The sequence below is a fragment of the Cornus florida genome, unplaced genomic scaffold (assembly GCF_030987335.1).
Source record: "Cornus florida cultivar Cherokee Brave unplaced genomic scaffold, ASM3098733v1 CherokeeBrave_3.0.0_Hap2_Chr08, whole genome shotgun sequence".
In the NCBI taxonomy this organism is placed as follows: Eukaryota; Viridiplantae; Streptophyta; class Magnoliopsida; order Cornales; family Cornaceae; genus Cornus; species Cornus florida.
The window spans coordinates 19,909,674-19,926,265 of record NW_026775578.1 but is presented as its reverse complement, the minus strand read 5'-3'; the positions used below and the strand labels follow the sequence as shown (position 1 = coordinate 19,926,265).

Below are 16,592 nucleotides of genomic sequence, written 5' to 3'. Positions count from 1 at the left end.
CAATAAATCCCACCTCTGAAATTGCCAAAGACTAAAGTTCCTTCTTGATGTATGACAAAATTTTGCACACTTTGACAAGTCCTTTTTCGACAAACTAATAGTATTTTTTGGGTGGAAACGACGCATTGAGAAAGACCACTGGCTTTAACTTGTAGGCCATGCTCGTTTTTGGCTAAAAACCTTTGCTTAGGGCTCCGAAATCGTGTTTTATTGTGTTGTAGGAGGCTTGCCTATTAGTTTGGGATTTTTGTTCGAGGCCTTAACGAAATTTGAATGTTCTCAGAATTTTAGAGAAAATTTATTTTTATACTTATTTCTAGGATTAGTTTTCTTGTAGGATTATATTTTAATTTCCTTCTAGTATTAGGTTTCTCTATTATAAATATTTATGTATTGCAAGAGCAAAATTTAACCTTTTATCAATAATATTTCAGAATTCTTTTTAATTTTATCTCTTATTTTGTGAATTCAAAATACCCTACTTTGTGGATTCAAAGTAATCTGTTCCATGTGACTAATCTATTGCTTCCGCTTTCGTCACTTCTTCATAAAACTTTTCGACCACATACTTTTTATTTGTAATAGTTGCCGATACCAGTTTCTTAGGATTTCACACAATACAATTGACAAATTAAACATATAAAAGCACACACACAAGTAAAATGAGATTTAGGTAGTTTGACAAATTGCCTATGGGCGACGAATGATTATCTTTACTTCAAAACTTGATTATATACAATTTCTTTTCTTATAATCTGCATTTTCAATTTTTTTATCTACAATTGTTTCCTTTTCTCTCTCTACACTAATTTCTCATACACATCTCTATTTATAGAAACTTTGAACTAATTTCTTGTTGGACAAGAGTTCACAATTTGCATACCAAGAAATTTCCATATCAATCATGTTCAAGAACTTCATAAATTAGAATAGAAAACTAATTCACTCACAAGCGCAATTGACGATTCCACTCTTCCATAATAGAATTTTCACTAAAATTTAAACCATAACTCTAACAATAATTAATATGTTTGTGTTGGCACCAAAACTTGGCAGCCACCTCAGCGGTGACGTGGACCAGTGAGGGGGCCAACACGTATTCGGTATGATTCCAAAGGAAGTCAGCCAATGAAAAGACAAAAGGAGGAAATCTAGGGAAATATATTTCAACCACTTTATCAATAGGTTGGTTGTTAAATATATATTGTAACAGGAATTTGAATTATTTCAAATTTGGTTATTAATTGAAAAGGGAACATTGGAGATTTGGCTAGAATAAAATCCCTATGAAATAGGGATTCATCTAAAGAAGGAATTTCAATAAAGAAGGGCAGCCACATGAGTCATGTATTTAGAGAAATACCTCAGCCGAGTTTAAAGAAAGAAGTTGCTAAAAATTAGCAACTTCTTTAGCAACTTTTCAGCAACAGTTCGGCAACTTGTATTTGACTAAATTAAGGAGGGTTTCCAGCAAGGATTTTCTATTGAAGCAAGACGAAGCAAGACGAGATAGGAAGTAAAAGAGCACTGGGTTTTGCCCTAGTCTGAACAACAAAGAGAAGAAAATCAAGGAGAAGAGGATTTTCAGAGCAAGAAAGTAGGAAAATAAGTTGATTTAGAACTTCTATAAATAAAAGTATTGTAATTCATTCTAATTGGTCTAGCACCACACAAAACATGCATTTCTTATTCAATTGACTCTACGTCATTTTATCAATTTCTTTATGGCAATCGATTAAATTCTTGTCATTGCATTTTACTCTTCTACTCCTTTAGTCAATTTTCATTATGCCAGTTTTAATTATGCAATTTTAATTTTAAGATGTTTTCAATTCAATGGCAATTGATTAAATTTTTGTCATTGTATTTTGATGGCAATTGATTAAATTCTTGTCATTGCATTATGATGGCAATTGATTAAATTCTTGCCGCTTATTTTCGTTCGGCTTTTTCATTCAGCCATTTTCATTCAAATTTTTATTCAGTCATTGCATTCTTTTAGCACCCAGATAAAAAATCCTTACATTAAGTCATAAAAGAACCTTGCTGAGAGTTCTTACTAGTCTCTCTCCCACACATTCGCCTAAAAGTCAGCCAAGAAAAAAGGGATAGGCTGGTGTTCATTTTAATATTTTGGGTGTTTTGTACAAATACTCTGGCACACCTGCAAGAGTCCATCGACTAGCGTAAAAACCGCGCGAACACGTTTCGGTACGCCCGGTGGGACCACTAGTGGGTGTTGGAAGAAGCAAAAAATGCCACGGTTTACGAAAAATTCTAAGGCTGTAGCTACTGAAGAAGATCTGGAGGAAGGACATCAGCCAGTTCAGGCTGCGAGCTCTACATTGGGCCCTACGGATGAATTAGCAGTAATTCAAGCGCATGTAAGCTCTTTGGTAGAGGCAATGGGAAGGATGGGTGCATGTTACAACGATATGCATGAAATTATGTCCCAACTCTCAGCTGCCATTTTGAACAGGCCGAATCAGGCTAGCAGTTCCAATAATCAGGAATTGGCTCCTCAGCCGAATCCGTTACAACCTACTCAGCTAGAGAGGGTCGTTGAATTATCATAGCCATGGCCGCCAGTAATGATACTCCAACCAGGTGCAACATCAAATCAGCCGGTGAATACTCCACCAACCTAGGCAGAGAATTATCCACAGCCTATTATGTCAGGTTTTAATCAGTCGCCAGTAACAATTTCACGCCACAGGTAATTCCACCAGACCTTCCTCGGGTACCTTTGAACACGGGGGCAATCAAATCAGGTGGAGACCCCCAAACCCATTGTATAATCATGTGCAGCCACAGGTTGGGCTCGGGGGGCAGAACATGGCTAATCAACTGGCCAAATTACTATCAACTGGCACTTAATCAGCCGCTAGTTTTTAATCAGGTACCACTAGTAGTCAATCAGCCAGCACAGGTCATGCTAGACATAGGACAATTAGCTGATTCACTTACCCAAGAGTACGGCTTGGAACTTAGAAGTGCCGGCCGACCAATCTATAGAACTCTATATCCAGAAGTGGTAGACCAAGTTGAGTTCCCTAGAGGATATAAAGTCTCTGACTTTGTAACCTTTAGTGGAGAAGGGAATCAATCGACCGTGGAACACATGGGCCGCTTCACAGTTCAATGTGGGGAGGCCAGTGTGAGCCCTTGGTTAAAACTAAGACTTTTTTGACAGAGGCAGCTTTTTCATGGTATATTCGTTTACCTCCTAACTCTGTTTTTAATTGGCCACAGATGGAGGAGTTATTTCACAATTAATTCTACCGTACGGAGATAGAACCAACTCTGGCCAATTTATCCAGGCTGAGCCAATTGCCTAATGAATCAGTCGAGACAATCATTGCAAGATTCAGGAGGGCAAGATTGAGATGTCGTGTACATCTTCCAGAATAGGAGTATATCCGTTTAGCTTTGAACGGCCTAGATTTTAAACTCCGGAAGAGGTTTGAAGGAGTCCCATTTCGTGACATGTATAACCTGGCCGAGAAATTTACCAGGTATGAGTTGGTCCTCGAGGAGGAGAAAGAACGGAATTTTTTTTCTAAAGGTACATATTATAGGGACCGCAATTATGAAGTTTTTTCAACCGATGTGGTTGAAGATGAAGATCTTGATGCTAATTTGGCTGAAATTATTCTTAAGAAGCCTTATGTATGTGAGGCTTTGACAAAACCAAAGGCATCTACTAGTGTTACTCAGCCATCAACTTCATCGGCCACGAAGTGTACGATCGATACTAGTAAGGTTTATACGTTTGATCTGGCCAAAATAGAACAAATTTTTGATCATTTGTTGGCCGACAAACAAATTATTCTGCTAAAAGGACATAATATACCATCAGCCACTGATTTAAAGGGAAAAGAGTTCTACAAATTTCATAATTCATGGAATCATAGTACTAACAATTGTTATGTATTTAGAAATGTATTGCAGAAAGCAATTGATGAAGGTGTATTGAAGTTCCCTGAAAAGAAGCCAGAAGTGATGGGGGTCGATGGTGATCCATTCCCCAATATTATAAATACCAATTTAATCAGCCTGGCAACTGGAAAAGCCGTTGATAATGGTAAACAAGAAAGGTTACCAAGAGTACATGATAGTTCACCATCAACTAGCAGCGATGAGTAGAGAGTGAAGGATTTGTAAAATCAGTTGAGGGAAGCTCAAATTACCCTTATCAACCACGACTGTTGCCCAAATTGCAAAGACCGTAGGAATAGTTAGGACAAGAAGAGCTATTTTCAATCGACTAGGAAGCGCAATGTCTATAAAAGGTTGGGGGCATCAGCCAAAACAGAATCCCGAAGAAATTAATCAACCAATATTCAGAGAGAACGGGCAAAGAGCAGTAAGAATCATTCGGTCAGAAAGATCTGTGGCCAACAGAGTTTTGCCAGAACAACATTCGTATCCTAGTTTCAAAAGGAAACTAGTAATCCAGTCAGAAATATAGATTCAAAATGGGAAAGAATCTAGCCTTGTAAGAACGGTTAAACCTCTTTTAGTTGATCATGGCAGATGGACTCGTGTAAATCATCCAAAGTTCCCTAAGCAGCCTTCTACCCGTACTAAAAAAGGAAGGATGCAAAGGAAGAATGCAGAACTTAGAAGAGAGGCTAAAATCGACCAGATTCAATCAGCTAAGAAAAATGAACCAAGGGAGGCTGTAGACATGGAGGTTGCTATATCTTTTGAGAATGAGCCATCTTCCTATGAGGAGAAAGATGATCAGTCAGATCAAGATCCAAAACATACGGCCAAGTATAGGATTCGTTTTGGTTTTCTTTCGGATAAGGTAAATTATAATATGGTATTTGTTTTGTCTTTTAAGTTTGAAGCAAGGACGGAGCCAAAGATGAACAGGGACGTCACATCAGTCAATCATAAGGGCGAGGCCGAATCATCATAAATCAAGAATGATTCACAGAGTTCATCGGTTGGGGTAGGATTGGTCTCTCAGGACCAACCAACTAAGGCCGATAAAATCATCTTTAAAAAACCACCTCTGGCCTTGACACAACAGTTGAGGCCGTTGTATGTTAAAGTATGGGTTAAAGGTCAGCCAATCAATAGGGTGTTGGTCGACAATGGTTCGGTGGTAAATGTCATTCCAGCGACTACTTTGAAGAAATTGGGTAAGACCATGGATGATGTGGTTCCAACTGATGTGGCCATCAGTGGTTTTAATGGAGTAACACCGAAGGTGTTCTGCCTCTGGAAATTACTATTGGTGGCAAAACATCTTTCACGGCTTTCTTTATCATTGGTTTAATTGCGGCCTATAATCTCTTTTTAGGCCGAGATTGGATTCACCCTAATATGTGTATCCTATCAACATTGCATCAAATGTTGATTTTTTGGGATGGTAATGAGGTAAAAATTATTAAGGCTGATAATAAACCTTTTATAGTCAGGGTGTATTCGACCGAGGTTGCACTTTATGATGAAACTATTGTACCTATCAAATTTGTTGGCATTAATAGGATGGGACGACCAATAGCAGCTACAATAAAGAAAAACTTGGTTAATACTGATATTGAAGAGCTAATGACAGAAGTAGTTCGGCCGAAAATTGATATTTTTAGGTCGACCATCAAGGAAATTAAAGACATTTCTGATGGATTACACAAATAAAGAATAAAAGAAGCGGCAAGCTTTTAGGGCCGCTTGCATAAGACTGAAAACATATTTGGCTGAAAAGAGATTGGCCAGAGAAGAGCAGTTATCTGAAGAAGTATCGGCCAATATGGCCGATATAGTTGAAGAAGGTTTTGAAAAACTAAGTACAATTCAACTTGAAGATCTGGAGTCAGCCCCTCTCAAGATGGAAAACAATAAGGCAGAGGTTCAGGATCCTTTTATATGAAATTAATGTTGGTACTGAAGAAGATCATCGGCCATTTTTTGTTAGTGCTTTACTTGAGCCTAATTTTCAGGCTGATTTGATCAAGTTATTAAAGGAATACGAGTATTGCTTTGCTTGGAGCTATGAAGAGATGCCTGGCATGTCACGGAAGTTGGTAGAATACAGATTGCCTATCAAGAAAGACTTTCAGCCATATAAACAATCACCAAGGAGGATGTCCTTGGAAGTAATGCTCAAAATTAAAGAAGAAATTAAAAGACTTCTTAAGGCAGGATTTATCCGAACGGTTAGGTATGTTGAATGGTTATCTAATGTTATTTCAGTAATAAAGAAAAATGGTAAACTTAGGATTTGTGTGGATTTTCGTAATTTAAATATTGCCACTCCAACAGACGAATAACAAATGTCAGTGACCGATTAACTTATTGATTCGGCTGCTAAAAATGAAATTATGTCTTTTATGGATAGCCATTCAAGTTATAATCAAATCTATATAACCGAGGAGGATATTCACAAAACGGCTTTTAGATGTCCTGGGTCAATTGGTACTTTTGAGTGGGTTGTAATGCCATTCGGCCTAAAGAATACACGGGCTACTTATCAAAGGGCAATGAATTCAATCTTCTATGATATGATTGGCCGATTTATAGAAGTTTACATAGATGATATGGTTGTGAAATCATCGGCCAAAAAACGGCATTTGGAACACTTGAAAAAGGCTTTTAAAAGGATGAAAATTCACAAATTGAAAATGAACCCGTTAAAGTGTGCTTTTGGGGTCTCAGCCGGGAATTTCTTGGGATTCTTGGTGCACAAACGAAGCATAGAATTTGATCATAATAAGGCTAAAGCTATTATGAATGCTATGGCCCCAACCAACAAAAAACAGGTACAAAGGTTTCTCAGCCAGGTAGGTTTTCTTAGAAGATTTATTTCTAACCATGCTGGTCGAGTACATGCTTTTTCTCCTTTATTGAAATTAAATCACATGAGAAATTTCATTGGGATGAATCCCATCAGAAGGCCTTTGAAAAAATGAAAGAGTATTTGGCAAACCCCCCGATAGTGATGCCTTCAAGGAAGAAATGGCCGTTGAAACTTTATTTATCGGCCGCAGAAGAATCAGTTGGCAGCATGCTTGCTCAGGATAATGAACTTGGGAAGGAACATGTTGTTTATTATTTAAGCAGAGTACTAACTAATGTTGAATGCAGATATTCCTCAATTGAGAAGCTTTGTTTATCTTTGTATTATTCAGCCATGAAAATAAGGGTATCCATGAGGCCGGTTAATGTTTACATTCTTTTTCAAACTAATGTGACTAAATACAAGTTGTCAAGACCATTGATCACTGGCCGAATAGGTAAGCGGGCATTGGCTTGATGGAATTCAATTTTATCTTTGTCCCACAAAAATCAGTTAAAGGAAGAGTTCTGGCTGATTTTTTGGCCGATCATCCTTCGACTGATATTGATCCACAGGTTTACGATGAGTTAGAGTCATAAGCCATATTTCTAACCGCTTAGATATTGATGTTCGATGGATCAAGCACGGCCGATGGGGCAGGGGAAGGTATTGCTATCATTTCTCCAGCAGAAAGAAAAACTTCATTTTCATTTTTCTTAGATTTTAAATATTCAAATAATCAGGCCGAATATGAAACACTTATAATTGGCTTAAAAATTCTAATTGAAATGGCTGTTAGGGATGTTAAAATTTTGGAAGATTCAAATTTGGTACTTAGCCAAATTACTAAAGATTTCAAATGCTTAAGTTAGCAATCAAGGCCGTTTTATTCTCTGGCTACTTCGTTGATTAATCAATTTGACACTGTTCAACTTAAGTTTTGGCCGAGATGACAGAATAAGGAGGCCAATATCATGGCCCAAGCAGCCTCCGGAATAAAAATACCAGCCGGAGTAGAAGATCAATTGATAAAGATAACAAAAAGATCATTGCCGTCAGCCGAATTAAGAAATACTGAGATGGCTGATTCTTGGATAATTGAAATTGAAGATCTGGCTGAGGATGATTGAAGAATACCATTCATAATGTTTCTTCGAAATCCAAACATCAAGACCGACAGAAGTGTCAAGAGAAGAGCAGTCAACTTTTTACTCTTTGATGGAGATTTATACAGAAAAGGGCTGGAAGATGGACTTTTATTACAATGCATAAGTAAGGAAGAATCACTCCAGGTTATGGCCGAGGTACATGAAGGCAGTTGTGGAGCCCACCAAGCAGGAATTAAAATGAGATGGCTGATCCGAAGATATGGATACTATTGGCTAAGAATGAGTAAAGGTTGCATAGATTATGCAAGAGGCTACCAAGTTTGTCAAAATCATGGGCCGATTCAAAACGTGCTAGCAAAGGAATTACAGCCAATAGTCAAATTATGGCCGTTCAGAGGATGGGGCCTTGACCTTATTGGTAAAGTTAATCCACCATCAAGTGAAGGCCATCACTGGGTGATTGTTGCCACGGATTATTTTACTAAATGGGTTGAGGCCAAAGCTTGTAAAATGGTTGATCAACAAACAATAATTAACTTCATGGAACAACATATTGTCCATAGATTTGGAATTCCGGAAACACTTGTTTCAAACAATGCAACAGTGTTTAGGGCAGCTGATGTGTTACAATTCGGCCACAATATGAACATCCATATGTCAACCTCTACACTATACTATGCCCAAGAAAATGGTCAGGCTGAGTCTTTAAATAAAATTTTAATTGAGATCATTGAAAGAATGATCAAAGAAAAGCCAAGAAGGTTTCATGAGACTTTGTCTGAGTCTCTATGGGCCTATAGAAATTCAAAAAGAATAGGCACGGGAATCACACCAAATATGTTAACTTATGGACATGACGATGTTCTGCCTATGGAAATGAAGGTTAAATCGGCCAGAGTTGCATTCCAAAATAGTCTAACTCTGGCTGATTACACTAAAGTAATGTTAATAGAATTGGAAGACTTAGATAAAGTCAGGCTGGATGCTTTGGATCATATCATAGCTCACAAGAAAAAGGTAATGAGGATCTATAACGAAAGGGTAAAACCTAAGTCTTTTGCTGAAGAAGATTTAGTTTGAAAAGTTATTTTGCCAATAGGTAAGGTTGATAGAAATTATGGGAAATGGTCTCATAAATGGGAAGGGCCGTACTTAGTCCATTAAGTCCTAAGTGAAGGAGCATACAGGCAGAAGTATCTTAGTGACCGATTGCATGATTACCCCATTAATGGCTAGTACCTTAAGAGGTATGTGCCAACAATCTTTGAAAGGGAAAATTAGAGTCAGCCAATACCTTTGGCTGACCATGTGTACCTTTATGATTAATAAAATTCGGCCATTTATAGGCTGATTTAATTATTTTAATAAAAGGAAACTCTTGCTAAGTATTGAATTTGTTAAAGCGGTAAACAAATAAAGACCAATTTAGAGGTGGTCCGAAAGAAATAAAGTCTAGAAGCTCGTTGGCTACCAGTTTCTTTCGTGTTATAAAAATTCCGAAAGCCTCTTATCATAAGTGATAATGGCATTTGAAATTCAGGGGGCATTTGTTGGCACCAAAACTTGGCAGCCACCTCAGCGGTGACGTGGACCAGTGAGGGGCCAACACGTGTTCGGTATGATTCCAAGGGAAGTAAGCCAATGGAAAGACAAAAGGAGGTAATCTAGGGAAATATATTTCAACCACTTTATCAATAGGTTGGTTGTTAAATATATATTGCAACAGGAATTTGAATTAATTCAAATTTGGTTATTAATTGAAAAGGGAACATTGGAGATTCGGCTAGAATGAAATCCCTAGGAAATAGGGATTCATTTGGAGAAGGAATTTCAATAAAGAAGGGCAGTCACATGAGTCATGTATTTAGAGAAATACCTCAGCCGAGATTAAAGAAAGGAGTTGCTAAAAATTAGCAACTTCTTTAGCAACTTTTCAGCAACAGTTCGGCAACTTGTATTTGACTAAATCAAGGACGGTTTTCAGCAAGGATTTTCTATTGAAGCAAGACGAAGCAAGATGAGATAGGAAGTAAAAGAGCACTGGGTTTTGACCTAGTCTGAACAATAAAGTGAAGAAAATCAAGGAGAAGAGGATTTTCAGAGCAAGAAAGTAGGAAAATAAGTTGATTTAGAACTTCTATAAATAGAAGTATTGTAATTCATTCCAATTGGTCCAACACCACCCACAAAACATGCATTTCTTATTCAATTGACTCTACATCATTTTATCAATTTCTTTATGGCAATCGATTAAATTCTTGTCACTGCATTTTGTTCTTCTACTCTTTCAGTCAATTTTCATTATGCCAGTTTTAATTATGCAATTTTAATTTTAAGATGATTTCAATTCAATGGTAATTGATTAAATTCTTGTCATTACATTTTGCTGGCAATTGATTAAATTCTTGCCGCTTATTTTCGTTCGGCTTTTTCATTCAGCCTTTTTCATTCAAATTTTTCTTTAGTCATTGCATTCTTTTAACACCCAGATAAAAAGTCCTTGCATCAAGGTATAAAAGAACCTTATTGGGAGTTCTTACTAGTCTCTCTCCTATACATTCGCCTGAAAGTCAGTCACGGAAAAAGGGATAGGCTGGTGTTCATTTCAATATTTTGGGTGTTTTGTACAAATACTCTGACATACCCGCAAGAGTCCATTGATCGGCGTAAAAACTGCACGAACAGTTTGCATTGCAATATCACAAACTATATTAAATGAATTCAACGACTTCATTGCATACTCGATTCCAATACCCAAAAAGAGAGAGAAACAAGGTGAAGACTTCATATTATTCCCCAAAGAAAAAACAAGAAGCCATTTATTTAGGCTTACAAAGACCACCAAGTATCTGTTCAATGATATTTCCTCTCCAAGTGATAGATATAGGGTTGGAACCTCTTCTTCGTCAAACAAAGTTGGCAACCTAGTGAAAGCATCATGCTTCACTACTGATCAGACCCATAAGTAGCTGATTTATAAATAAATCAGTTTCACCATAAGCGATGCTGCAACTCCAAGAAAAATTAAAGGGAAATCGAACAAGCACCACATGGCCCAGAAACTTGGAATCTGGTGAGCGCCAATAGTCACCAAGAAGTTGGGCATGGTCTTCTTGGCAGCAAGACCACAATTGACAAGTATTGCGGCACCGACCAACAAGGGAGCTGCATGGTAGCAGAGTGACCATTTACTAGTAGCCATGGACCAGAAGGTGCGAAAAATGGCGAACAGACTGACCAAAAATGCGAGCGTGTTAGTCATGATAGCATAGAACACTTCCGGTAGTTGGTTAGGAGACCTTATTATATCTTCAAAACTGATGGTTAAAATTTCAACAGTCTGCTCTGCGGGATAGAGATCGATTAAATTGAAGAGAGACTGATAAGCAGCACTTGCTACAAAAATCAACCATGCCAGCAACAACGATTTCCTCATCAACTTCATGCTTTCCTGCATCATCATCTTCTCTGAATCTGATTGTGAACAATTATTAGATGATTGTCCTTTCTTGACACTAGCCTCGTGAAGAATGTCACAGATTTCTCTATCATTTTCATCATACATTTGTCGGTAATGGAGGTCCAAGGCCGTTAAACCCAAATTATTCATGGAGTTCACATCCACCACACAATCACCATTTCTGTGCTCGCAAGAGACCAACAGTTTCACGATCTAAATCAGACAAATAAATTTTACATATTGATTAGAATTGCATTCAATACCCGTGTGTGTAGAACAGGAACATACAATTTTTTTTAAATAATAATAATAACAATAATAATTGTAACGGTTTTACCTTTCCCATTTTAATTTATACTTGTAACATGTCTATAAATGATATGAAAAAATAAAAAAAAAAATAAATAAATAAATAATAGTGGTCCATAAATGAGATTGTCAAGTGTCAATATTCTTTTTCTTATATATATATATTTGTAGTTATATGTTAATTGTTGTAGCAAAAATTATAATAACAATTAACACTTTTTTTTACTAGATTTTATTTTTTTAAAAAATAAGACTATAATTATTTATTGAAATTTGAAGGGGTCACAAATACTTTAATTTGCAAACCACCTCTTTCTTTTTTTCTTTTTCTTTTTTTAAAGAAATAAAAATAAAAATTTTAAATTAAAAGTTGGAGATGCTTAATGTTCGAATCCCAAAAACAACACAATCGCTCGACCATGAAAACATTCACCAAAACCACCTTTAATAACCTTAAGTTACCTTTCAAAAAAAAAGTAGAATTGGCTACTTTTAATAGTAAGGCCGGATATTGCCTTTTACCCCCAAAAAATAAACCAGTAAACAAATAGTACGGCAGCGTATGTGATATAAATGATATTAATAAATTCTCTATCTATTTAACTTAAAATTAGAAAAAATACTAGGTAATTAGTCCCCCGCTCCCTACCCCTTTCCCTTTTCAAGGAATTGCATTGCTCTTTCCTACTATAGCCTTTACCTCTAATTTTTTTAATTAGAATCTATTTACAATAATAAAAAAAAGGCAAAAAAAAATTAGTGGCCAGCAATTAGCAATTTTTAAAAATTCTTAATATAAAATTGAAAAAATATTATAATTTCAAATTTTATACGTATGTAATTAGATTATAGTATCAAATAAATTGGTATTTTTATTGTTGAAGTGTAGTGGAACAAAATTATATTCTTTAATAATCATAATCATTATTATTATTTATTTATTTGTAAAAGAAAGGGATAAATTTAACATTATATTCTCTATGTTCCAAAAAATATGTTCACTTTCTATTTTTGGCTATCCCAAAATAAATGTCCCAATTCAAAATCCAATGTACTACGTACGTTTTAATATTTCTAATTTACCCTCATTGTCTTGAAGTTACAAAAACATGTGAACCCACTATAAAAAAGGGTGCATACGGTTCGATTTGGTTTCCCGCCTATGAACTTTTTTCCTGTTCCAGTGTTCTCTTACTTATTTGAAGGCTTTGAGCCTTTGAGCCCAGTAGCCACATCTTCTAAAACATCCCATCCCATGGTGTGTGAGTGTAAATCGGAGAAGCCAGTGTGACCGTGTCGCTGACTGAGAAGTTTAAGATGACAAGATGGTGTGTGGGTGACTGAAAAGCTGTCTCAAAAGTGCTAATGAGAGACGAGGACTGAGATGGTGTGTGGGTGATTAAGAAGCTGTGTCGAGAGGGTTGATGAGAGATGAGGACTGAAGATGAGAGGAGTAGAGGACTAATGAGGACTTAGAGATGGGGAGGCGAGGGTTAGGGTTAGTCTGTTTAGATGAGAGAGAGTTGAGTTTTTTGGTTTAGTGGTGGACCACATGTTGGTATGATTGACAATTTGTAATGATCCACTCTGACTCCACCACATGGTATGATATTGTCCGCTTTGAGTCTGAGTTTACACAGTTTTACTCTTAGATTTTATCCAAAAAAGTCTCATACCAATTTGAGTGACACACCTACATATAAGCACTTCACTTTTCTTTTACCCCAAGCAAAGTGAGATTGTGAACCAGGGAGAAGAAGAGGAGCAAAAACAGAGCACATAATCGTAGATTGAAAGATCAAACCATACAAGCAAGCTTTAATTAGAGATCACCATTTTTACAACATCATCATTTTATTTTTTCTATATGAAAGCGCATTTTTTTATTTTTTAAGCCCATATGATCAAGATACTACCCCCCACACACAAAAAGGTTTTTAAAAATTTTAATATACCTCCAAAAAATAGTTAATTTATAAATAAATTTTAAATTGGAGTCCTAAAAATATAGAGTTTGAAAATTAATTTAACTTGTATCCTTTTGAAACTTATACAAAAATTTTACTCTGACCATTTTAGTTATACTCTTGAAAACTCAAATCTTGTGGAACATACCTTCCAAAAAAAAATTATAAAATCTTGTGAAACATAATTTTTTGTTATTATGATTGTAGAACCCTCATCATTATTTCATTTACATATATACATGTATATTAATTTAAAAGATAAAAATACATTGATGTCCCGTCATTTTTAATAAAAATGCATTCACTTGTTTTTTTCTTTTTCTCACACATTTTAGTCTTACGATTTCTATAATTAAAATATCTAAAATTATATACTAATAGCCATTTGCGAGTTCTTATTAGAATGGAGGAGAAACCAAAATGTTGTGAGACATATATTAATAATTCTAGTTGTCACTTGTTAAATGACAAATTGTATAGCTATTAATTTTTTGTATAAGTTACTAAAGTTATAGAACTAATGTGATTTTATTTAGTTAAAATTAATATTTTTCTGAATCTTTCATGGAGATAATAATGATATATTTTTTCAAAAGTAAACTGAAAGTACTCAAAAGGTTTTTTCAAAATGACTTTTTGAATAATTAAACAATTGTTGAAGAAAATTTGATTCTTTAACGATGCTATCTCTCTCTCTTCATATTTTACTTAAAAATTATTGTTTGCTCCTCTATAAATTTGTTTCTCATATCAAATTTATTTATTTATTTTTATTTTATTATTATTATTTTTTTTTTAAGATTGCATTTTTTTTCATTTTAAAAATTTCTTGAGGTATATATATTATGAATAAAATTTAATTACATAGTCAAAGTTTGGCCCCCAAACTAAAATTCCTGTCTGCGCCCTGGCTGATCAAGCCAAAAAAAATATCTCAATGCAAGAGGCTATATGGGTATGATCTATTATATATATATATATATATATATATATATATGCAAATGAACAGTATATGCAGCATTTATAATAAATATATGCACAAACTAGTGTATATACCCAGGTATGAATTAGATATGATGAGTAAATGTGTTGGAAAGAGAGAGAGAGAGGGGAGACCTCGACTTGCTTGTGCAAAATTGCAGTATGGAGAAGAGTGTTGCCCTCAAAATCTTGGCGGTTAAGAAGCTCCATCCACTGGGGGTTGAGGTTCTGAAGTTGTTCCATCAACACTCGAAAACAGCCCCAGTGGCCCTTTTTGAGAGCGACATGAAGAGCAGTCTCTGCCAGAGAAGTCAACTGTTGGATGGACCTGGGACACGCAGTGATTAATACCCCCACAACTTCTTCTCTGCCTTCCCCTGCGGCAATATGAAGAAGGGTTCTTCTCTGATCATCTGTAAGCAGTAAACACAGATAATCAGGTGTAACCTCAACTAGTGCCTGCACAGTTTCGGCAGCAGCATATACACAGACGAGGTGCATAATAGTACTGAAACCATCCACCCACTTAATTCTCTGAGCAGCAAGTTCCGGATTATTCCTGATGAGATTCTTTGCACCGTCGATGTTACCCTGGCTAAGCGCCACCATTACTGGACTTGTTCTTGTTTCCGTTACTCCCCACATCATTTTCGATCTGTTTGGTAGCTGATGATATATATATATATGTTAATACGACTAGGAGAGGATGAAAATGAACTACTTTGCTTCTATTTATACAAATGCTTGGAAAAAGAATAAGAAAAAAAAAACTTTTATAGTGATGCTAGAGTATGTTGGATTTGATTTTCTTTTTTTTTTTTTTTTTTTTTCGATTAGTTTAATTTAGAGTAAAAACAGTTTTACCGATTGTATATATTCTAATGTTTTAACACATTGCTAGAGATACTTTAATGTAATATATTAGTATTTGATTTCTAAGACCAAAACTTTCAGTCTTTAATTTGTCTTACTTTTTCTTTTTTAAAATCCAACAATTCTTATTAATTTTCAATAAGATCCAAAAATTAATTTTCAACAATTTAGTTCTAAACCTATTCAATTTCCAATTTTACCATTTGTAGTTTTTTTGTTATAAGTTTTCACTATTATCTAAGTTAATATATTCATTTCATTAATTTTTTATATTCCTTTCAACTTTTAGTCAATGATTATTACATTATGAATTCAAATTATAATTAATTTAATTTTAATTCAATTAAAAAAAAAAATTGTTTAAATCACATTGTGGCTCCAATACAAATATATATATATAAACAAAAATATTCTACAAATAAATTAATAAAATATTATTATATCTTTTCAGTTAAAAGTTTTGGATAATTTTTTATACTCCTAAAAAATGACTAGTTGTTTAGCACTAAAAATATATGAGATTAACCTAAGGGTTTGGCTCCAGTCGTGAAGTTATAGAACTTTGTGTTTTATGAAATAATCGTAGACATAATTCGAGTTTTACTCGATTCGTGTGGAAGGATCGCTTTGTATTGATTTTGTGAATTAGTCGGGACAAAGCTCCTAACATTCTAGTAATCGAATTTTTAAATTTTTTTTTTTTTTTTTTTTATGAGATTCAATAAATCTATTTTTTAATAAAAATATTTTAAACGTGTTTAAATAGTTAAGAAACAAGAAATACATAACAAATTTTGAGTAGAAGTTACTGTTACAAATTTTTTTATATATATTAATTTGTTTAGTGAGTATGTCTCTTTGGAACGGTTAGTGCTACATGTCCACAGTGGACTATGATACTTTGCTCTAACTTGATCATGTTTTACCCATGCTGTACAGTATGACTTGCTTAGGATCTTAGTCCGTCCAAAGTTCCCAAAATTTCAATTTAATTCGAAACCTCTCAAAGTTAAAATAATAATTCTTAATTTGGGATTCCTGTTACCTTATTTTTGGAAACTTCCATGTTAATTAAATATAATAAGTATTTCATTGTCATCTCA

The 16,592-nt window shown here is 35.0% G+C and overlaps 2 protein-coding genes across 2 annotated transcripts; one reads left to right on the top strand and one right to left on the bottom strand.

The window, feature by feature from the left end:
* Nucleotides 1-7,935: 7,935 nt before the first annotated feature.
* On the top strand, nucleotides 7,936-8,979 carry LOC132269832 (uncharacterized). The gene has a single exon (XM_059771068.1). The coding sequence runs from the start codon at nucleotides 7,936-7,938 to the stop codon at nucleotides 8,977-8,979; it is 1,044 nt and encodes a 347-aa protein (XP_059627051.1).
* Nucleotides 8,980-10,873: 1,894 nt separating this feature from the next.
* On the bottom strand, nucleotides 10,874-15,402 carry LOC132270654 (ankyrin repeat-containing protein BDA1-like). The gene is made up of 2 exons (XM_059771834.1): nucleotides 14,752-15,402; nucleotides 10,874-11,572 (listed from the first exon to the last, which is right to left on the bottom strand). Exons 1-2 carry the CDS (start codon nucleotides 15,262-15,264, stop codon nucleotides 10,874-10,876), a joined length of 1,212 nt encoding a protein of 403 aa, XP_059627817.1. The 5' UTR covers nucleotides 15,265-15,402.
* Between the last annotated feature and the right edge of the window lie 1,190 nt (nucleotides 15,403-16,592).